Source organism: Bombyx mandarina, chromosome A1, assembly GCF_030267445.1.
Source record: "Bombyx mandarina strain Sakado chromosome A1, ASM3026744v2".
NCBI lineage: Eukaryota > Metazoa > Arthropoda > Insecta > Lepidoptera > Bombycidae > Bombyx > Bombyx mandarina.
Window position 1 is genome coordinate 7,466,441 of NC_143234.1, and position 24,708 is coordinate 7,491,148.

At 37.9% G+C, this 24,708-nt stretch overlaps 1 protein-coding gene across 6 annotated transcripts in view; it reads right to left on the bottom strand.

Annotated features, from left to right (window-relative positions):
• The window catches only part of FoxP (forkhead box transcription factor P), a 210,920-nt gene that overhangs the window by 134,149 nt on the left and 52,063 nt on the right, over positions 1–24,708 (bottom strand). For 4 of the 6 annotated variants that reach the window (XR_016325711.1, XM_089739890.1, XM_089739887.1 and 1 more), the window contains exon 3: positions 20,417–20,440. The exons of 1 other annotated variant lie outside the window; for it this stretch is intronic. Coding sequence is in view for 3 of the 5 variants with exons in the window: in XM_089739890.1 (XP_089596016.1) it covers positions 20,417–20,440 (24 nt within the window). In the remaining 2 variants the exon portion in view is untranslated. Of the gene's footprint in view, positions 1–8,436; positions 9,701–20,416; positions 20,441–24,708 lie in introns of those variants that run through there. One more of the 6 variants, XM_089739892.1, reaches the window with a different exon arrangement.

Below are 24,708 nucleotides of genomic sequence, written 5' to 3' on the forward strand. Positions count from 1 at the left end.
GTGAACGTTATAACGAGCAAGATCGAGGAAGGGCCAGTAAATAGCCTTTGGAGCAGGCACTTATGAAAGACTAAAAAAAGTACATATTATTATGTATATACTATAGAGTCAGATAATAATGTGTAATGTTTTATATTACTAACATAGATTATAAATACTAGCAAAATGTAAGTATGTTTATATGGAAATAAAGATTTATTATTATTATTCTACTTTATTTATTTAAAATATAATTAATCATACAATTTTTTTTAAAAGGATATTAAAAAAACTTTATATAAAAATAGATTGCCGCCGATGGCGGTGCTACGACACAAGCTACCAGTGGTTAGGCTCCAGAGTGAGAAACCTCCTCAAAATAGGCGTCGTATCGGGGATAGCTGTCTTCTGTGTCAGGCCCCTAACCCAATTGGATAACGGAAGTCGAAACTTTTCGCTATCAAGCCACGCATCGCGACAACTATTGGAACAATGATGACTGAATCAACATGCCATATGGCGGTACTCTCGTGGGCCAGGTCTAAATATTTTATTAATTTGTCCTTTTCTTAATACTGACGTTTAGAATACTTTACCGCTCGAAAAATTCTGCGAAGCACTGCTCTTGCTAGGGCCAGTGTTAGCAACGCTTCCGGTTTAAGCCCCGTGAGCTCACCTACACGTCAAGGAGAGGCTGAAATAGCCTCTCAAGGCTATCAGCGTAGGTAGGGAAAAAAAAGACGTGTGGCACTCGGAAACTGCCGCGGTAAAGCTATTGCATAGCATTTTTTATCAACTTATGCAATTATAAATCGACAATAATAATTTAATATTAAAACAACAATAAAATAAGATCCGGCGAGAAACTCAGTGGGCTAGCTTTCAATGAATCTGCTACATTGTGAGTATTCCATTTTGACCGCGCACTCACTAGAGGGTGCTACATGGGATAGAGACACGCCTTTGGATGCTAGTTCTAACTCTCATTCGCCCAGAATCAACGGTTTAGCTAGTTTATTTTTAATTCGACTCCAATCACTGAATGAGTAGTAAGAGTAGTAATAAAATTCTTCGACTAAGCGATAGCAAATGGCACGCCCAACGCATTGTAATGTGATATAATTTTCTATTTTACAATTCCGTTTGTCGCCGATAGACGGCGCTTGACGCAAAAGCTGAATCGCGCTATCGTTGTGTTACCCACGAAATTATATCACATATTTTGATAGTACATAAAGCGGTGTTTAGACGCCACTTCGATAAAGCGGCACGACACGAGAACCCTCTCATCGTGGCCGCCGGTAACTACATTCCCGATCCTGCGGACAGAATGGAAAGCAGTCGACGTCGCCCAAAACACGTCATCTCGGATCCTCCCGATCCACTAACGGTGCTTCTAGGTACTTCAAGCACCGGTCACCGTTCTCGTCGAACCCGTCGCTTGCGAGGAAGGGCTCGACGAGTAAATTAACTCCCAGACACAGCCCACTGAGTTTCTCGCCGGATCTTCTCAGTGGGTCGCGTTTCCGATCCGGTGGTAGATTCTGCGAAGCACGGCTCTTGCTAGGGTTCGTGTTAGCAACGTCATCAGGTTTGAGCCCCGTGAGCTCACCTACAAAAGTTAGGGTTACGCTGACATAGCCTCTCAAGGCTCTCAGCTTAGGTAGGAATAAAAAAAAAAAAAAAAAAAAGTGTTTAGACTTCTTACTTTAAACACTACGCAAGCGCAACGTGTGAATGTGTTGAACGCAAGCTACATAGTAAGCGTAGTGAGGGGTGGAAGGTTTTTTTCGTTACGGAATTCTACGATTCCACTCTCAAGCCGCGATCAAGGCCCGCGATAAAATCTATGCAATAGCTTATAAAGTGAATACAAAAGCACATAAATCGTTCATGTCCTTAAGATATTCGTAAAATAATCGTTTCCACGTTACGTGTAAAATATGTTAAACATTCAATATTTGTTGAATTTATTCAGGATGTAGATTTTTTGTTATTTTAGATACGTTTAAAATTAACAATTGACTAAAATATAATAAATGATCAAATTGAACATCATTCTCATGACTTTTAAAATTGTTCCCCAAAACAATTGTGTATTAAATGTCAGAAGTTATGTGAGAATTATTACGTATGCAAACTTCCAAGTCGAACGAACTACAACCAATTTATTGCTGAGCGATCACCATTCGTCGTGGATATTGGTAATGCTAGGGGCGCCGGGACGATTCGTGGTAGATTCTACGAAGCACTGCTCTTGCTAGGGCTAGTATTAGCAAATTCTCACAGGTTGAGCCCGTGAGCTCACCTACCCGTCTGAGCGTAGCTGGAATAGTCTCTTAGGCTACCAGCTAATAGATAGGGGAAAAAGGCACGGATAAAATTAAGGATAGTACATATTCGTACCTTGTCACTAGAACTTACTCGAACTTTTTTATTTTTTTATTGCTTAGATGAGTGGACGAGCTCCACGGCCCACCTGGTGTTAAGTGGTTACTGGAGCCCATAGACAACGTAAATGCCGCCACCCACCTTGAGTTCTATGAGTTCTAAGGTCTCAGTATAGTTACAACGGCTTCCCCGCCCTTCAAACCTGCAAACAATGCTTGTCTGCCTACAAAGGCAATAAAAAAACCTTTAGTAACACGCAGTGGGCTTGGCTGTACCCTTGACATTGTTAGTGTTCATGAGTGATAGTGAGCACTAGCACCAGGTGCTCGTATACATCACTACTGTACTCTACAGGCACATTGAGTTTCTCGCCGGATCTTCTCACTCGGTCGCTATCCCGAACCGGTGGTAGGTTCAGCGAAGCACTGCTCATGCTAAGGCAGATGTTAGCAATCTCTCTTAGGCTCCGTGTGCTAGAACACCAGTCACGATGAACCCGGAATAGCTCTTTGAGGCTACTGGCCAAAAAAAACTGGTGGGTCATATACTCATCTGTCTTGAAACATGAGACTGGATTGTTTTTTATTGAAACAAAAAAAACACTAATTCAAAACAAATAAATAGAAAGCAGATTCAAGATATCGTTTCAGTAAATTAAACCTAAAACCGTGTGTTTCATTGTATTTCATGTTTTTACTGGTGGTAGGACCTCTTGTGAGTCCGCGCGGGTAGGTACCACCGCCCTGCCTATTTCTGCCGTGAAGTAGTGATGCGTTTCGGTCTGAAGGGTAGGGCAGCCGTTGTAACTATACTGAGACCTTACAACTTATATCTCAAGGTGGGTGGCGTATTTACGTTGCAGATGTCTATGGGCTCCAGTAACCACTTAACACCAGGTGGACTGTGAGCTCGTCCACCAATCTAAGCAATAAAAAAAAAAGAACTAATCATATTTCATTTATGCTTTTTCATGAGTTCACAATCGAAAATAATGAAGATGTATCTCTAATATACCATGTTGAGTCCGGCCCGGCTTTCATTATTCGAACGCATCGTAAATTTTTAACTTATAATTTGAAACGATAAATAACAAGAACGTACTACTGAAACGGCAATTTGTAAGTTTAGCCCCTGAAAAGCGACCGCCCCCTACACTTTTCAGTGACGCCGGCGAGATGAAAAGCTCGAAGCGGCCAATCGGAAAGCGCCCCTGAAAAGTGCCACGCCCACCCGCTATAAAGAGACAACTTTCATCTCGGCCCAAACGTATTTAGGTACCGCGTTTCTACTTACCTTGTAATTTTAATGAGTTTTTTGTATGTTTTTGAATGTTTGTTTTCTTCTAGGTATATGCTATGGATGACTGGCTGATTATTTATGATGAAAATTTGATACAATCAACTGTAGCGATTGTGGGAAGTTTTAACACATTTGTACAAAAATTACGTGTAGTTCACTTTTATTTTCTTTTAACCACCTTTTAAACAATAAGCGTCATATTACACACACCTGGGGCATAATCACACATCTTACGATTTCACATATAACATACGTAATATAGAATTTTTAAATATTTTACGAGGTGTGAACATAGGAATTATTTTCCCATAGCCTCACCAAGTATCGCAGCAGGAATTCCTACCATCTAGAATCACCATGTTGAGATGAGAGTGTGTTTTCCAAGAGATTCATCATATGGAATGTACTCCCATGATATTTTCTGAGCACGACAACGTGTCCCAAATGAAGCTTTGAAATAATATTCAACAATAAACAGCGACTTGATTCATCTTTAAGTGGAATGTGAGGTCCGCTTTCGAAAAACCCAAGAAAAAAAATCCATCAACGTCTACCTCAAAGGCTTTTAGATTATTTTTTATTGCTTTGATGGGTGGACAAGTTCACGGCCCACCTCGTGCTAAGTGGTAACTGGAGCTCATAGACATCTCTACAACGTAAATGCCGCCACCCATCTTGAGATATGAGTTTTAATGTCTCAGTTTTTATATTACAACGGCTATTCCATCCTTCAAACCGAAGCATATTACTGCTTGATGACAGAAAGCGGCAGGGAAGTGGTACCTACCCGTGCGGATACACAAGACGTTCTACCACCAGTAAAAATAGATTTTAGATGTTTTTGTTATTCCACTAGGTGATCAAGACTGTGGCTAAGAAGATATGAATAATCATTTACAAATTAGATTTAAAAACTGAATATCTGTCTGTTTCTTTGTCTCATGTTTGAATCGTTCATTCGTGCAGTTTGTATTTCGCATTTCACGGAAGGTTCTAGATGACATCTCAATGCTTCATTCAATTGCCTTAGCCAACAGACGAACTTACACATTTTCATTCAATAACCTGTTTCTGTATAATAGATTCGTTTATTTTCACTAAACTTTAAAACAACTGCTATTTCGTGAACAAATCCAAAAGGAAGCTAATGAAATGACACATTGACACATTACAACTTTTTTTGTAAATATTATTAAACTGCTTATTTTAATTCGATTCTCCAAACCGAATTTGCATAGGGATTTATCGCGGCAAGTTAATCGTGCTAATTTTATATGTATACTAAGATAGAAATACTCGCCACCAAGGGTTTGGAAACTGCCTAATTATTTTATTTTTCCTATCTGTAAGACAGGAGGTTAGGCCAGCGTGACTGGGTGAGTAGGTGAGCTCACGGGGCGCTAACCTGAGGACGTTGCTAACACTAACCCTAGCAAGAGCTGTGCTTCGCAGAATCTACCACTGGATCAGAACTGCGGCCTACTGAGAAGATTCGACGAGAAACTCAATGGACTGTGTCTGTGGGTTATTTTACTCGACGGGTATGGCCTACCTAAAGGAACATCTGTCTGTATTCACGGTTGCTTTTCGAGAAAAACTGAGGGGATTTTATCAATTTAGCCCAAAATCTACACTACACTACACTAATACTACAATCATCATAGCAACTTTACTGAATACCAGCAAACATACAATAATAACATTAAATTTGAGATTACGCTAAAAAAAAGACAAAAGAAAATAAATTATATACATTTTTTAAATATTCACTCATCCATTTTATCTTTAATTCAATTGCAAAAGTTGCTTAAATTCTGCTTTATAATTCTTATTGTATTTTATTGTACCTAATTTATAAAAGATTTCTTATCGTATGCTCATGTTTTTTTTGTTAAATTCTTAATTAGTATTACCCGGCTATGTTTAACTATGACTATTGTTAATTGTTTAAAGAAAAACTATACCGAACTTCAATACAACTCAATATATTGATTAGAAACTAACAGACAAACATACGTTCGTTTTATTGAATTTACATTAATAACTGCTATGTATAATTAAAAGTGATTTTACGGTTTTATCTCGTGTTTTTTACTGTATAAGAAAATCATATTATTTATTGCCTTTATAGGCAGACGAGCATACGGCCTACCTATGGTGAGTGGTTACCGTCGCCCATGAACTTCAGCCATGCCAAGGGCAGAGCCAAGCCGCTGCCCACTATTGAGTACTCTCCGCAAGCTTCGTTTGAAGAAGGATATGTCATAGCGCTCGGGAAACACCGTGGAGGATCGTATTTCGGATACTTTGCGAGTTTCGTTGTCATTTTCATCCATTAGACATTATTAATCGTGATTACGACCCGCTAAAACCGCACAAAATGATATGTCGTCTTATCGCATTAAAAGTGTAAAATTTCCTAAAATATTCGAAATTGAGTTAATATCAGGAATCATTTGGTATCATCAGTATTTTTCTCATAAATATTGTCAAAAGAGCGTTATTTAGTTTTAGTTTTTTTTTAGTTTATCTATATTTTGACTACTATTAACAAAATTAATACATAGTTTTATCTTACTTTAATAGACAGATAATGTAACGGGTAAAAACTAAAAAATAAATATTGCAAAGATGATTAATATTAAAAATATCACATGTTAAACCTTTAAAACACTCTCCTGTAAAATTAGTAAGTTTTGAGATTATATCCTTTTAATGCAAGAAGACGATGTATGTAAATTGAGAGCATATATCGACTCTTTGCATATAGAAGCACACACATAATATGTGATCCGGTAATCATTGAACTTCGAAGAGTTCGACGAAAAAACTAACCCATAGACACAACCCTGAGTTTCTCGCCGGATCTTCTCAGTGGGTCGCTATTCGGAGCTCTTGCTAGAGCTTACAAGTTAGCTAATATTAGGGTGTTAGCAAATTTTCTCAAGTTGAGCTCGTGAGGTCACCTACCCGTCCGCGCGAAATTGGAACAGCCCCGGCTATCAGCGCATGGGTAAGAAATAAAACTGAACATCTGGTAGATTGGGTTCTAGCTCATCTTCTCCTTCTCAATCGCGTCACTCTTGACAGAATGATAACCTATTAACGCAATAAAAAATACATCTCCTAATATGTACATATCTGAAGTCGTCGCGGCCTAAAGGATAAGACATCCGGTGCATTCGTATCGAGCGATGTATCGGTGTTCGAATCCCGCAGGCGGGTATTAAATTTTCTAATGAAATACGTAGGTACTTAATAAATGTTCACGATTGACTTTCACGGTGAAGGAATAATAACGTGTAATCAAAATAAACGCGCAAAATTATAATTTGCGTAATTACTGATGGTAGGGCGTCTTGTGAGTCGGCACGGGTAGGTACCACCACCCTGCCTATTTCTGCCGTGATACAGTCATGCATTTCGGTTTGAAGGATGGGGCAGCCGTTGTAACTATACTGAGACTTTAGAACTCATATCTCAAGGTGGGTGGCAGCATTTACGTTGTAGATGTCTATAGGCTCGGGTAACCACTTAACACCAGGTGGGGCGTGAACTCGTCCACCCATCTAAGCAATAAAAAAAATAAAAAAACATGTCTGGGATTTCTAAGTAAATTCTAGCCCTCTAAGAATTTGTCTTATTACTTATAATTATTTAATGATATCATAATGTCTGCAGTGGATGCAGAAAATACGGGGAAATAATTCTTGTGCGCCATGGTCCACTTTCAATTAACAACTAAATTATAATTAATTATATCAATTAATTAAGATTAAAATTAATTGTGTAAAAAACTTTTCTAACAAATGAATATTTTGATTTTCAATTTTCATTTTTTTTATTTGTTTTGATCAATGTATTCGGTATGTCGCTACGAAATACATTCAGATTTTTTGTTAAAATAAAAAACCAGCGAATTCAAGCTGTCATTTTTTTTAATTTATTGCTTACAATGTCACTGCTGTTTCAAATCGTATATGAATAATTTAATGGCGCCTCTTTGTAATTAATAAATCCTACAAAAAGTCATTACAACTTTTTTAGACCTATATTTAGTATGTTTCAATTAAAAAAATTAAAACTCATGGAAAAAAATGTTTTGTTCGTAATAATTCACAAAACCAATCGTCTAATTTAAACATAATGTTAATGCAATGTAATTAAGACGTGTAATATGGATGTAAAATCTGAAGTAAATTAAATAAATAAAAAAAATAAAAAAATTAACACAACAAAACAATCACCAAAGAAATCTGTTATATTAATCAAAGCTTAAAAAATATGTTCCATCATTGTGTAAACCTTTTTTTTTCTTTTTTCAATTCCCTAAAATTCAAATATTTTAAATATTCTGTGGAAATCGTTTGAATCGAATCTCTTATCAGTTGTCAAAACTGGCGCTTTAAAGCGGTCGACTGTTATTGGTCGCCGCTGATGAGCGACGCGGGGATTGGACGACGAACGGAACACATGAGCGATGTACCACGTGCTCATAAGTTCCGTAATTGAAAATAGCAAACTTTCCTCCCGCCAAAATTTAATTTTCGCGCATTCGATTTTTGATGTTTGCGTTCTGAATTTGTATTATAATAATTTTTTTAATTTTCAATTCGAGTTGCCGTAACTGAAAAATTTTTCGTGTTTTTTTTTATTGCTCTCTGTGTAACATTGCATTAATTTTGAAGTTTAATTAACTTTTTTGTTTACTTTAACACTTAAAATCAAAAACTTCGAATAAAATCAGTGTGCTTAGAAAGGACTTACGCAATACGTTTCCGAAAAAAATCCGAAAAACTTCATTCCCTCACTTTGTTCACAATTAGTAATTCAAAATAACATTTAAAACGGCCAACAATTAAACAACAAGAAACAATTAAAACACTTTACAGCGACGAAATCTACCACTTATAAGCACCGAACAGACTGCAGTTCGAAATGCAAATTATTTACAGCACTGCAACCGAATGCATCGCGTCCGAACACTCGTTCCAAATTCAAACTTCAATCTAACGCAACGCGAAAACGAAAATGGACGACAGAATGTTTATTAAAAAAAAAATATTTGTTCCGAAAACTCGCGTCTAAACAATACACAACAGCCTTCGACGCCGCGGCATCAACAATGCTAGGGCGAAATAAGCAAGAAATATTTAACTACCGAGGAGGGGTGGGGCGGGCGTTGGCCCTCAGTATTGGCGCTACGCCTGTGGTAGTTATAGTTTACGTGATACACAGCTCAAATACAAATAATATAAACATTACGGCGGAGCATGCGCCGTGACCGCCGACAGAGACAAAACGACGCTGCTTCGTGACACGAACGCATGCTGAAACGCATTCAGAGACAGTTCGCACGTCAATAATTTATTATAACATTACCGAACTACATTTCGTCAGCTAGTTGTGATGCTAAATCGCTTTTTTATAGATTAATTTGCATATTTTTGACAGCGACGTCTCGGTCGCTTCGTACGCATGCGCGGAGCGGGCAAAGCAAAAATATTATTGACGATGCATTCTGTTTATTTTGTCTCGTCGCAGCGAGAATGTGAGAAATTTGAACTATCCACTCGTTTTTAAATCTAGAATCTAAACCACAAATTCCTTTGACTGATATCGTTTTTTTTTAATTGACAACATTTTTCAATATGGCTGAAATTGAAAAAGAAAAAAATCTTTTGCGTTTTTCTTTAAGAAAAACATTAGGTAACAGATGCCGAGATATATTGTATTTAGCGAAATAAAATGAAAACGTAATCAGTTTTCACAGGTCTTCGAGTAAATTGAGCTGGATTTATTTCAATTATAATCCGATACGAAATTTTCACGCATGCGCCATTCATTCTTAACACCGTAATGTAATTTGTAAAAAGTTTGCTTCAGGTGTAGAACTCAGATGTAACAAAAGAAACGCAACACATTAAAATAATTATTTATTAATAAAATATTCGAATTAATATGCATTTTCACATGAAGCCAAAGATGATTTTAAATTTATTACGCGAAGCATTTTTAAACAAATGTAAATTATGTATTATTTTTTATTACAACTACCATTGTATGATGTTGTACTAGTCATCACAATCATCATCATCTCGGATCTGTCAGCTATTGGATATAGGCACCTTCCTTGCTACGCCATAATGAATGATACTCTCATATATGGATACAGTCAGTTTCCACCATCACCATCACACCAGTTTATCTCAAAAACAGCAAGAGGTCGCCGGTTTCCAATCGAGAAGTCTACTCCATCTTATTGACGAGATATGATATGGCGAATCTATTGTCTAAACTATATTAGCTTATTGGTCCTTGAGGCGATGCTATTTTTCTTATACGACAATTTTCACTATTTCAGCGTTGTAGAGAATGTTATACATTATATTACCAATTTGCGCGTAACCTAAGGGCCTATTCCAGTTACGGGCAGATTGCTAACACTAGCCGTAGTAAGAGTAGTGTTTCGCAGAATCTACCATCGGATCGGAATCGCGACCTACTGAGAAGATCCGGTGATAAACTTAGTGGGTTGTGACTATAGGTTAGTTCGCATCGAGGACGGTGACCGGTGCTTAACACTAAACATACCATAACGGGTCAAATAAACCATTTTGAACTTTTGTATTAAAAATGCACGTATCATCTTATTGCTTTTGCACACCTGACTTCACTACTTTTTCTAACCAATTAATCAACAGTTATCGTACTTTTTTTGTTTTTTTGTTTTGCTTATTTTGAGTAATACTTGTCGTATATGTAGTGCTATCTATCTACCCGCTGTGGTAGAAATAGGTACCAGTAAGTGTTGATATGATTAGTGTTAAAGAGCCTAAGAGTGGATCAGGGGGATCCGACAAGGCATTTTTTTCGACGGCGGCTTTACATTGTCCCGTCGCCTTAAGGTACGTATCCATTGGCCTGCGCTGGATGCACCGCACACAAAAGATTTTATTTTGCTTTCAATTCAATTCTAATCATACTATGGAGGGTAGAGAACCGTCTCTTCAGGGAGAAGCTTGAAAAGTGTCCCACTTTCAGTACTAAATAACAGTTCAAAAATCCTCCAGAATTACGCTAGCATAGGCACAGGGTATGATATGAATTGAGCAGTTGTTAACTGATTGAAGTATGCTGAGTTAGGAAATTTAATATATTTAATGACTAGAGTAGTTAGTGACAGCGTAATCTACAAGACCTCACACGTTTACGTAGTCCAAACTAATTTCGTCACTATAACCTAAAATTATTGCTGTGGTAAAACGTGGAGACATCGATTGCATTTTCATATCAGCTTTAAATAAAATACTTTTTGTGATTTTGTAGTGCTTACAATTCTTTCGGTCTTTTTTATTTCTCTATCTTATTCTAATAAATTTCAGCGCCTTTTTTTAAATTTACCCGGTTGCTACTGTAGCGCCACGCTTATTTAGCAGATTTTAACGGACACTTTTCACACACAGAGAAGGTTCTCCTTACCTCTACCCTCCTACCATTTGAACTAGTAACTACCATTTGAAAGTCGCCTTGACAATGCCCGTCTTTCGCCTGCTACCGCGTTATCAAACTACAATATGATGATTTGTTTCAAAGTTTTCTCAAAAACCTGCTTACTTTTGCTTACTGCAAAAACAGCAAAATACTAAAGTGTATACTCTACACGTGTCGCAAATTTACTTGAAGTAAATGTCGTATTTTATTTGATTAAGATATATCATTGATCCCAACACATTTCCGCTTAGCTTTAAATGTCAAGATATGTAAGAATGGATGTCATATTTTATAATTAGAAGGCAGATAAACTCTTTCCGGGATGGTGATGCCTGTAAGATTAAAAAAGTAACTACATCTGTCTACTATGTTTCCACATTGGTGTTGTGGTTTGAGAGCCACTGGACCGATTGTTAGGAAACTTGGTATTTTGGAAATACTTTGAACTCTAGAAGATAATATAGTCTGCCTCTTTTTTTTCTACCTAAGCTGATAGCCTTGAGAGGCTATTTCAGCGTAACCATAACTAGTAGGTGAGCTCACGGGGCTCAAACCTGACGACGTTCCTAGCACGAACCCTAGCAAGAGCCGTGCTTCGCAGAATCTACCACCGGATCGGAAGCGCGACCCACTGAGAAGATCCGGCGAGAAACTCAGTGGGCTGTGTCTGTGGGTTAATTTACTCGTCGAGCCCTTCGTCGCAAGGGACGGGATCTGCCTTGTTGCCCCTACTAAATACGAATTTTTATCTACGCGATTTAATGTGTAGCGGCAAATCTGCGAATAAAATGCCTATTGCTATTATAAATTAGACTAGATACGTTTGCAAAGCACAATTAGTATCTGCCACATGATTCAAGTCGCAGCTTAGTCGTGTCACACAACGCTACAACAAAATAGAGTTAGAGAGACTTTTCTTTATCTTTCCATGAACTGTTCGTACGCAGGGACTAATAGAGAGCTCTCCCACGTTGTCTTGATACTTAACTTAGGCTCAGTCGTAGGGTTTTAAGATCTGAACGACTATTCGGAAAAGATCTGATATTTTTCAAAGAATTGCGGAGGTGCCTTATACCAGATACCAGATAGGCCTTAAGTCTATGTGACCTATGTAGGTATACGCATTTACGCTTAAAATGCCTGGACGAAAATAACGCATTTCATATTCTGTACTGTAATGTACAGACGTATAACTGACTGACTCGGTGGTGTAGTGCTTAGCTGCTTGACTGTTATGCCGAGGGTCGTGGGTTCGATTCCCACATCGGACAAAAATTCGTGTGATGAAGATTTATTAGCCCTTCATCTGGGCGTTTGTTATCTATGTATGTATACATTTAAGACGTATATAAGTATGTATGCCCGTATTTGTTACCCATAACACAGGGAATCCTAATTTGGAGCCGGATGACCATGCGTGATTTTTCCCCGTTATATATTTATTTATTATTTAAAATATAAAAATAAATTTAATACCGGAAAAAAACTTTATTCAAAGTGATAAGTTGGGTGTGAAATGAATTTTTTTAATGCTCTCGTAGGCAGACGAGCACACGGCCCACCTGATGGTGAGTGGTTACCGTCGCCCATGGACTTCAGCAATGCCAGGGGCAGAGCCAAGCCGCTGCCTACCTATACACTGAATAATAGTAATGAAACACCTGGCTTGGTTAAATTTTGGTAAGTAAGTACATATTACGAGAAACGAGTTTAAAAATGTTACGTAACAAACACAAATGTTTACGGCGCGCTAATAATAATAAAAAACCTCTTATAATAATAAGCCTATAGTTTGCAATTTAAAAAAAAAAAAAAAAATATAGTCATATCTCACATATTACAGCCAAACAAAAGACGACTTTATTTTAAAGTGGCTAAAACGCAAAATATTCTCGGTTAACTTTAAATTTTCTTTAACATGAGCTTTAAGACAAACATCTTTTTCGTAATAAACAAGTAATTATGGTAAGGACAAGGTCGTGGAGTTCCGCATATTTCGTGTGTTTGTCGTGTGCTAACACGAGACTAATCTAAGCAAACGGTAAATAAATATTTTATTACTTATTCCGAGGCCAGTACTTCGCCAAACTACCCTTAATAAGCCGCTTTTTTTCCCCTACCTAAGCTGACGGTCTAGAGAGCCCATGTCAGCATCACCGCGCTAGTAGGTGAACTCACGGGGCTCAAACCTGACCATGTTGCAAACACGAACCCTAGCAAGAGTCGTGCTTCGCAGAATCTACCACCGAATCGGAAACGCGACCCACTGAGAAGATCTGGCGAGAAACTCAGTGGGCTCTGTCTGTGGGTTAATTTACTCGCCGAGCCCTTCGTCGCAAGCGACGGGTTCGACAATAACGATGACCGGTGCTTGATGTATCTAAAAGCACCGTGGATCGAGAGGATCCGTGATGACGTGTTTTGGGCGACGTGGACTGTTTACCATTTAGTCCGCAGGATCGGCTATGTAGTTAGGTCACTAATATCCGTTCTGATCCTTTAAGAAATCAGGGAAGAGAAACGAAGCTAAATTGGACTCTTTCTTCACCCTTTTTTCCTTTTAATGGCCCTTCGCAAATCTGTACCTACCAAAGAACGAATCTACATCCACATTAAATCTGCCGATTCGCGTCCTCGATTCGGGAACTTGACTATTTGAACCGTGCTGATGCTTTACAGCGGCTGTGTATCGATAACCTTGGATGGCCTCATGACTATTCAAACACATACGGATAATTATTTATTGTTCAAACAAAACAGTTCGTAAACTAAGAACCGGTGACTCTGAAGTATATTGTGTATTATCTATTATAGATTCATATATTAATTTTTGATTGATTATATGAGATTCTTTTTTCTTTCCACCTATTCGCTGGTAGCTAAGAGACTATTTCAGCTACGCTATGTCTGTTGGGTCACTTGACTCAACCCGAGAGAGCTTGCTAACGCTGACCCTAGTCAGAACAGTGTTTCACAGACTTAGCTGTAGACAGTGGTTTGGCTCTGACCCTGCATTGCTGAGATCCATGGACGACAGTAACCACTAACCATCAGTTGTGCACGTTTGCCTACAAGGGCAATTAAAAAAGAAAGAATCTACCACCGGATCAGAGTCGCAAGAGTCGCAATAGGATACTCTGTCTTTAAAGTCATAGATACAAACACATAAGGCACTTTGTTCAAGACCACATAAGTCAGAGAGTGAGAGAATCAAATTCATCTTGTCAAATGATTAGAGTCGAAAATCGGCATGAAAAGAGCATTCACACTAGAATGATGATATTCCACAATCAATAGAAGTACTTACTAGTCGAATGGCAACTGACGCAACACTACCTCATCTGTCATCATGAAGAGACTTGCCTAATTTCAAATTTAAATATTTCATACTTAATAGAGATAATATATGTATTCAAAATAAGTATATATTTATTATTAGTAAACATATGATTAGGATCACGGTCTATTTGGATTTAAGCTGTTATCGGAGCAGTGAACGCTTGAATCTACCTTCACGCAATCTAAGTCTGAATAGGATAGTATAATGTTCCACCCTTAAAACCGGAACTCGTGACCACAGAAACAGCAAGGTGGTGGTGCCTCCACGTGTGATCTTACAATACGCCCTTCCGAAATGTCCGACAATATTTTCAATAGTAGATAAATTACTGGTGGTAGGACCTCTTGTGGGTCCGCACGTACCACCGTAGGTACCACCGCCCTGCCTGTTTCTAGCGTGAAGCAGTAATGCGTTTCGGTTTGAAGAGCAGGACAACCGTTGTATTGTAAAAACCGCGACTTTAGAACTTATGTCTCAAGGTTGGTGGCGGTGTTTACGTTATAGTTGTCTATTGGCTCCAGTGACCACATAACATCAGGTGGGCCGTGAGTTCGTCCACCCACCTAAGCAATAAAAATAAATAAAAGAATCTCTGTACGCGAATGAGTCACTTCGCGAACGGACTACGACCGTTATGGGATAAATTTCATTATATTACGGTGTAAATTATGCCACGACTTTACCCAATAGGCCATTGACATTTTTATTGGGCGATGATTTAGAACCTATCGATTGTCTCAACTCCTCATGCCGACGACTAAAATATTACGATTTATTACAACTTTCATCTATTCAAACAAAGTTTAACGCGTTTGCAGGAAAGATTTTCTAGCGTTTTCTTTCGTTCATATTAAGTGTTAGATCAAGTATAATTTTTTTTAATTTCAAATATTAAATCGGGGATTAAATAAACTATTTATAATGCTCAGACATTTTTACTTTATTTTACGAGTTACATTTATAAATGCAAAATGAAAAGAACGTGTATACTTTAATAATTTTTCTTCAGAATCTTTTGGAATCCGCTTCGAAAACGTTTCCTTAACACATATTATCATGTGACAATAAAATAAATTTAAATGTCTGATAGTAAAAATTATTGGCATTCACTGACACAAATTTAAATAAATCGTTATATTGTTTTATAAAAATAAAATCTATTTTTGTACTATTAAAAATACACAAGAAATTCAGGAGATACATTTATTTTTTAGGAGATTATTGAGTAAAACGTGGTACTTAGCGTTTGGGGCGGCGCTCCGCCCACTCAAAAGCGACGCCCAGCGACGCTGAAAAGCGACGCCTACTCGTAGCTACTCTTCATAATAATAATTATACACGATTTCACGTTCTTCATTGTCCCGAAATCGTCTATGATCCACTTCCATATCTGTACAACTTGTTCAAGATATCATCTCCCAATTAAATATAAATTAATCTTATGCAATGAATGAAATGTAATCAAATCTTAGTTGTATATATATTTTTTATTTTTGAGGTTAATCCACTGTCGATTGTACCTATAATTGAGGTGACATCTGCCATGAACTTTTGTCAATTGTTCAATGTTTTGTATCGATGATCGCTTTGTTGGTGCAACATAGTAAATAAATAAATAAGATAGCTGGTTTTTAATACGCTTTTATTAGCTTCAGACGTATGTATGTATGTAACGGAATCTTTGAACGTGATTTTGATCCCCTTCAAAACGTCAGATTAACTCGAAATTTGGTATACTTGTTAAGGACAATTCAATTTTAAAAAACAAATGAACCATGCAACCCCCGCTTTTTTTACAATAAAATATGTTTTTCTTCACTATTTTTAATTCAAAATTATTAAAATTTATTTTCTATTTTTTAGTTGGATTTTCTGTAAAAGCGTTATTGTTAGTTTGTTAAACTATTTTTTTTTAAATTAAATAAAAATATTATTTGGACGTTAATTAACTTCTATTTTTAGTTGTCTCTTGGAATTGGATTATTTTGTTATTGCTTTTATGGATAGGCGAGCTAACGGCCCACCTGGTGTTAAGTGGCTACCTGAGCCCAGAGACATCAACCATGTTAATGTTGCCAGCCACCTTGAGACATGAGTTTTGAAGTCTTCGTTTTAACAGTATAACGGCTACACCACCCTACAAACCGAAACGCGTTACTGCTTCACGGTAGAAATAAGCATGGTGGTGGTACCTACCCGTGCGGACTCACAAGACGTCCTACCATCAGCACACCCACCACATCACTAGTAAAACACGGTTATAGATTGCATACATGAACCTTAGAACAACAACTTTTAGTGGTAGTAGGATCTTCGAACGAGATTCAGGCATCTGTCAAATATCTTGTGTCCTGTGATGGCTACCTGCCACAGAAGGTTCTGAAACGTCAGCCGTCCCGGTACAGCAGCCCGTCGGGCAGCCCGGACGGTACCGCTGGTGTCCTGGAATATCCCGCAGAACCAGATTCAACCTGCCGGGTCGGGACGCAATACACCGCCAACCGGTTGCTCCTTTTATCTAAAAGATATTACTCCATGGCAGCGCCCTAGAGTGCTGGTAGCCGCCGCGGGTCCTCAACCCCCTCAGATCGCCCCGTGACCTTCACCGGGGGCTGAATACCGCCCTGCCATCATTACATTCACAGTTTTTTTTTAAATCTATTATATATTATATTAGCTTTATTGAGCGTGTATAATACAGTAGGTACACGGGGTTTAGCCTGACGAATTCATCCACAGACATACATATTAAATGCTTTATAAATCACCAACGATCTGTGATTATAAGAAAGTTTTATTTTTAGAAATGACATGAAATACATTCAGCGAGGTTAATAATAATAAACTGAATATAAATAGCAAAATTATAAAAATAAAATAACAAAAGAAGAAAAAAAAGGTGGTTCAAATAATGTATACTATATATATTTGACGAACAAACTGGATTTGAAGACGATTTTAGCACGAGTCAGTAAAAGGCTAAAGCTACAACGACCATATAGTGTCTTGAAATGACTCGCGACTTAAGTATGCATATCAAGTTTACAGATCGATCCCTATATCACATTCTTATACGACTAGACCGTAGATCTAGTCTGATAAGGTACACCTCATAAAACGCGATACAGCTGAAGGAGCATATGAAATTCTTTAAACTTTAAACTTTGATTCACAATATAATGACACGGTGTTTGATTTTAGCACAAAATTAACCTCTTTTATCGCTTTTACGGCATCGTACATACTCAACAAATGTTCACGATTGACTTCCACGGTGAAGGAATAACATCGTGTAATAAAAATCAAACTTGAGTAAAAATCAAATTTGCGTAACTACTGGTAGTAGGACCTCTTGTGAGCCCGCACGTGTAGGTACCACCCTGCCTATTTCTGCCGTGAAGCAGGAATGCGTTTCGGTTTGAAGGGTGGGGCAGCCGTTGTAACTATACTTGAGACCTTAGATATCTCAAGGTGGTTGGCGCATTTACGTTGTAGATGTCTATGGGCTCCAGTAACCACTTAACACCAGGTGGGCTGTGAGCTCGTCCACCCATATAAGCAAAAAAAAAACTATGCGTCGCGGCGCAAATTTGATGGCCGGTAATCATTAGTAGCTACGCAAACATGTACATTTCATAAATTTGATTTTTACAACAGAATATAATGCCTTCAACGTGGGACTTTTTCGTTGATACCTGTCAATTACGTATTGCCTTAGAAAATTTTGTACCTGCCGGCGGTATTTGAACATGGACACAGATCTATTGCTTGATACCCGAACATCTTAACCTCTAGGCCACGAATTTTCGTTATCAAGCTGGGTTGTGTTTTGTTTTATTAACAGATAGATGAGCATACGAAAACCAGACCATTTATATAATAAGGGACGAGTGCTTTGCGGTAGAAAAATTCCCCTCCTGGCTGAGCCTTTGCTCGCTCACCTGTCCTGGTGAAACTGGAAAGGACTCTGGGCCACCAGTAATCCCTCATTCATAAAAAAAAGGTAGAGATAGAGCTTCGGTACTTAACGCGGCGCGCTACCAGCACTCTAGCGCGCCGCCAAGGAGTATCCATCTGATAAAAGAGCAACCGGTTGGCGGTGTATCGCATCCCAACCCGGCAGGCTGGTTCTGATTCAGCGGGGTATTCCGGCACGGGGACTTCGTAGGAGGTCCCACCCAAAGCCAGAAAAAAAAATTGCTTCGGTACCTACCCATGCGGGCCGCCCAACCAGCCATCAGTGTTTACAATGATATTTAAAATGACCCTTTACATTAAATTAGCTATAAATAAGCTACCGATCAAACCCTTAGGAGACTTGAAACTTAACCACAGTACAGAATGTGCAACAAAATTTCGCCTTTAAAGCCCATGTAAATACAGACAATTTTCAATTATACTGTAATTAATATTGAGATGCTGTCATTTCAACAAAGCTTAACAGAAAATGAATGTTGCTACAATAGATACAGAGGTGATTTTCCCGTGCGCGGGTTGCTATAAGAGGCTTGCCTTGTTTGTACTTTTACCTAAAATGTACTCGTAATAAAAGCAGAATTAGTGCGTCTTTACTCGATGAGTTGCTTGAAGAGTTCAATGGTTTTATTTTAGCTCAGAAGGGCGGGCCACACTGCTCGTCTGATGCTGGTGATATCCAGTTTCGAGGGATTACAACACTCCCTATTACCAGACTCTTATGTATCAACATCACCAGTGCAGATATGATTTTTGAATCGTGTATAAATAGGCCAAATTTCTTATTTGTTTGTCAACCTATTTTTTTTATTAATGAACATTCTAGAGGCTTTGTTATCAATTTAAAACATTCGAACATAGTCAATTGTTTTCCGTGAAAAGGAGATAAATTAGTTAAGTACAGTTGGCTGTTCGGTTTATCAATATTTTTTTTTTGGAACAACTAGTATTTTCAGCAGTATCTAATATTTTAATAGTGACTCTTGACAAGCCTAAGTGTTATCTGTGAATGTATAGTGTGCTCTTTCAGAACATCAATAGCGAAAATAATTGAGAATTAATTTAAGCTTTCAACTGTCCGTGATTTTGTGCTCATTATTGTCGTTGATGAAGGCACTGCTGGTGCTATTGAGGCCTTCCCACCAGAACGGATGGCCAATTTAGCCGAAATATATTAAATTGTTGTATGTTTATTTATGCTTACAAAGCCATATGTAATCTATATATACCTATATTTAGCATTATGTGTATTCTATAATACTGAGATGTTACTTTATGGAATCGTTTGGAACCTCTGGGTCTACGGAGGGGCTTCGGTTCCCTCTGTATTTTGTACCGTATGTTCCATGGGGAGTGCTCTGAGGAATTGTTCGAGATGATACCAGCATCTCGTTTTTACTATCGCACCGCCCGCCACCGGAGTAGAGTTCATCCATACTACCTGGAGCCACTGCGGTCATCCACAGTGCGTTTCTAGAGGTCTTTTTTGCCACGTACCATCCGGCTATGGAATGAGCTCCCCTCCACGGTGTTTCCCGAGCGCTATGACATGTCCTTCTTCAAACGAGGCTTGTGGAGAGTATTAAGCGGTAGGCAGCGGCTTGGCTCTGCCCCTGGCATTACTGAAGTCCATGGGCGACGGTAACCACTCACCATCAGGTGGGCCGTATGCCCGTCTGCCTACAAAGGCAAATAAAAAAAAGGAAGATTTTTGTTTTGATTTTGTTCTTTTTTTGTTTTTTGTTGTTGTTGTTTGTTATTCTTTTGTTAATGCACCTACCATGCATTATCTCTGCACCACCCTATGGTCGACTGGAAGAGAATTCCCATGGCATTAAGTCCGCCTGTGTACGACTTTTGTTTTGTGCATAAAGTATAAATAAATAATTACCCAAGATTCTTGTTTGGAAGAACTCTAACTTTAGTTTTTCAACTTACCAGAACTAACTGCACCATTGGTGTCTGAAACAACAACAACAAAAAAATTATTTACCCAAAGCCATTTTGAGAGACACACGCAGACAAAGGATATCACTCCGTAAGAGGACTTGTGGTTCAACATTTTTTGAGCGTTTGTTTGGATGAAAAACGAGTTGTATTGTGCACTGCTGACAAATTAGCTAGCATGAGACAAAGGGAAGACCAACTTATTAGAATACCGTGCTTATTTTTAACGAGAGAGAAATCATTCTGCTTAAGGTAATTTTTTTTATTGCTTAGATGGGTGGACGAGCTCACAGCCCACCTGGTGTTAAGTGGTTACTGGAACCGATAGACATCTACAATGTAAATGCCGCCACTCACCTTGAGACATGAGTTGTAAGGTCCTCAGTATAGTTACATAGTTTAAATATTTAAGCGGATACCTATAAGTTTTTTTCCTTATTGCTTAGACGTGTGAACGAGCTTACGGCATAACCATTGTTAACTGGTTACCGAAGTCCATAGACCACCCACTTTAAGAGATTATTTCTCTCATAAAGTGAAGTGAGTGAAGACTTCTAAGTCTCAGTTTTATAGTTCAACGGCTGCCCCACCCTTCAAACCGAAACGCATTACTTCATCGCGACAGATCCTACCACATCCTACCACCAGTAAAGACTTATTGTGACTTTTTTTTATTGCTTAGACGGGTGGACGAGCTCACAGCCCACCTGGTGTTAAGTGGTTACTGGAGCCCATAGACATCTACGACGCAAATGCGCCACCCACCTTGAGATATACATAAGTTCTAAGGTCTCAAGTTTAGTTACAACGGCTACCCCACCCTTCAAACCGAAACGCATTACTTCTTGGCGACAGATCCTACCATATCCTACCACCAGTAAAGACCTATTGTGACTTTTATGGCTTAGACGGGTGGAGAGCTCACAGCCCACCTGGTGTTAAGTGGTTACTGGAGCTCATTGACATCTACGACGTAAATGCGCCACTCACCTTGAGACATGAGTTGTAAGGTCCTCAGTATAGTTACAACGGCTGCCCCATCCAGAAACCGAAACGCATTCCTGCTTCACGGCAGAAATAGGCAGGGCGACGGTATCTACCCGCGCAGACTCACTAGAGGTCCTACCACCAGTTGTCCTAGCTATTATTATTACGGCTACTTCTCGCTTCCTCGACGGCAAATTGCAATTTATCTCGTCTTAAACGCGGTTTCACGAAGTCTTAGTACATTTTAATTCGATATCAGCTTTATGAATTGTGACCTATAGCAAAAGTTGAAGATAATTTTTGCGAGAGATTAAACAATCTTATCTACATTGACATAATTTATTTAATTTGTGTTGTGTTGTAACAGTCGTCATAATAAATCGATTTTTTATTTATTGGAACGAAGTTTTGGAACGAAGTTCCTTATGGGACAATGCGTAGGGGTACCCTAACCGGGAAAAAACGTCCGTAACGTAAGATTTTTATTAGTAATGCACACAGTGTACAACTTAACTTTGTAATAACGTACAAAAAATAACATATTTTTTTATCATTCATTGACCACGATCTCAGAGCGTTCGTTTGCGCAGTACACTAACTCTTATTCAAACAACCGTAAATGAAGTGTACCACAATAAGTTCGCACGTTACCGAATGACCGTGGGTTGTTGCGAAACCTCCAGTTTTATTAATGTTTTTATAATAATGAACTTCGGTCCTATCCGGTGTCCCACGACACCACACATCTTTTTTATTTATTTATTTACCCTTCGACGGCCATAATGAATTAATAATGTCATTTTCTGTTACAAGTCTAAGCCATTACTCGAAGTCAATTAATTACCTAAAGATTAAAGATTACCTAAAGATGCACTATTAAGGATGTCTCAAAAAATACTGTTAAAATCTTAATAAAATTCGCGAGCAAACGCGATGGAATGGTTATTGAAGTTTTCCAATGAAAAAAAGGAAATCATCAAAAAAAGTTCCCAAAAAAAAAAGTTCTGTAGAATCATGTTTATGTAATTTACAAGTTTATGTAATGAAATAATTAAATTTACAGTGCTTTTTTTTGTGACAATTTATCTAAAACAAAAAAGAATCGAGATCAAACTCATTCCGTCAACACACTGACACATTTTTTGTCGCAAAACCCTGATAACGAAATTGTTTATCCACATTAATACTAATATAAAACTGTGTGTAATGAAAAGTACACTTTTACTTTTTTTATTATTATTTAATAATTATTTTATTTAATATTACGGTAATAAGAATATCATTGTAATATTATTTAATAATTTAATGTTAGTTAGCGTATACTGTATAGAAATTAAAACAAAACCAAAAAAGCGTACGACCACGAAATAATAACTGTGGAAATATCTGGGGCTTTGTTCTCTTAGCTCTTGTGGGTGGACAGCGCTCACATTATAACACTCCACGGTAGGCACTTAAAAATATTATTATCTCTTGCGAAAACTGATGAAAATCCCACAGGGCTGAATGGTGGTCTATAAACATAAGTTTTTCTCGTTGTACTCTCTACTTTGTATACCAATGATAAGAATATAAACACCATATTCGTATGATTTTTTTATTGCTTAGATGGGTGGACGAGCTCTCAGCCCACCTGGTGTTGAGTGGTTACTGGAAACTATATACATCTACAAAGTAAATGCGCCACCCACCTTGAGATATAAGTTCTAAGGTCTCAAGTATAGTTACATCGTAACTACAAGTAGTTACAGGAAATGTAGTGTATATCTTCTGTAACTTACTATACAGGACTTAATACGTATAGGTATGTTTAAAACGTTTAGGTATGTTAAAAAACAAATAAATAAAATAAGATTTAAATAATGCATACAAATAATTTGTGATTTTATTAAAACTATTTTCACCGTTATGTAAATTAATTTTAAAATTTGGTTATATCTGAATTAATTTGCCTTTTTCGTGATCGGAATTAACTGTAAAAGTATTTTTAACTGTGTCTCCGAGTGAACAAAAACTTTAAGGATTATTTGCTGATTTCTGTTTTATACTAGCAATGCCTGGTCGCAGTGTGCTCTGACTAAAATCGATAGATAATTAATCATATGATTCTCGTTACTACCCGCCTACCGACCAACTTCTTCTTCTTCTTTTTCTCCACCTTATCCCACTAGGTGGGGTCGGCACAGCTAACTTTTCTCTTCCATTCTCTTCTATCAGCCGTCATCTCAACACTCACTCCTCTCTCTCTCATATCTCCATCCATGTCTTCTTCGGTCGACCTCTTCCCCCTCTACCTTGCACTACCATTTCCATACATCTCCTAGTCACATGCATCTTCTCTCTACGCATCAGATGTCCATACCATGCTAACCAACCAACATGGTGTATTTAACAGAAACCTGAAGCTCTAACTACAACTTTCCAAAGTTTTAACCCAATGAGATAAATATTAATCGAAACACGAAAAAACGGAGCTATAAATGTATTTTTATTGGATGCTACATTAAAATTAATATAATTTGAAAAGTTTTGCAAAGGCGTTCGAAAATTAACATGTCATAAAAGTTTGAGAAACGCTGAGTAGTGATTATTATACATACATTCTAATTTAGAACTGGCATTATTTATAATATCAATTCAGTTGGTTTCTCCTCTAGTATCATGTTATAGTAGAATGATTCTAAATCATAAAATGGTTTTCATGAGAAAATTTATATATTATATGAGAAAACGTCACTTATATTAGACAGTTCTAGGATTAGCGCCTTTTGGAAATGAAATTTCAAGAATATCTTTCATTGAATACGTATAGGACCTTGTTAATCAGGATTTTAAGTAAACTTTGCCTTGTCTCCAAATTCAAGGAAGATGTGAAATCGGGCTAACGATTTCAGTTTTCACCCTGTAGAGACGAAGGTGTAATAATGTATTGTTTTTTGAAGATGATGAACTCAGGTCAGACTCAGTGTCGTGTACCAGATGCCTAAAGACGCTAATTCAACAAAGACCTCACGCTTTTATGCTAAAATAAAACAAATTAATTTGGCAACATATCTATTTATTTTTGGGCACCTCCAAACCTTCTGAGTGTCTGAATGGATCTTCTCAGTGGGTCGCGATTCCGATGCGGTAGTAGATTTAGCGAGCCACTGCTCTTGCTAGGGCAGATGTTAGCGAGCTCTTTCAGGTTGAGTCACGGTGAAACCAGAATAGACCCTCGAGCCCTATGTGGTAGGTAAAATTATAATTTGCCTAATTACTGGTGGTGGGACCTCATGTGAGTCCGCACGGGTAGG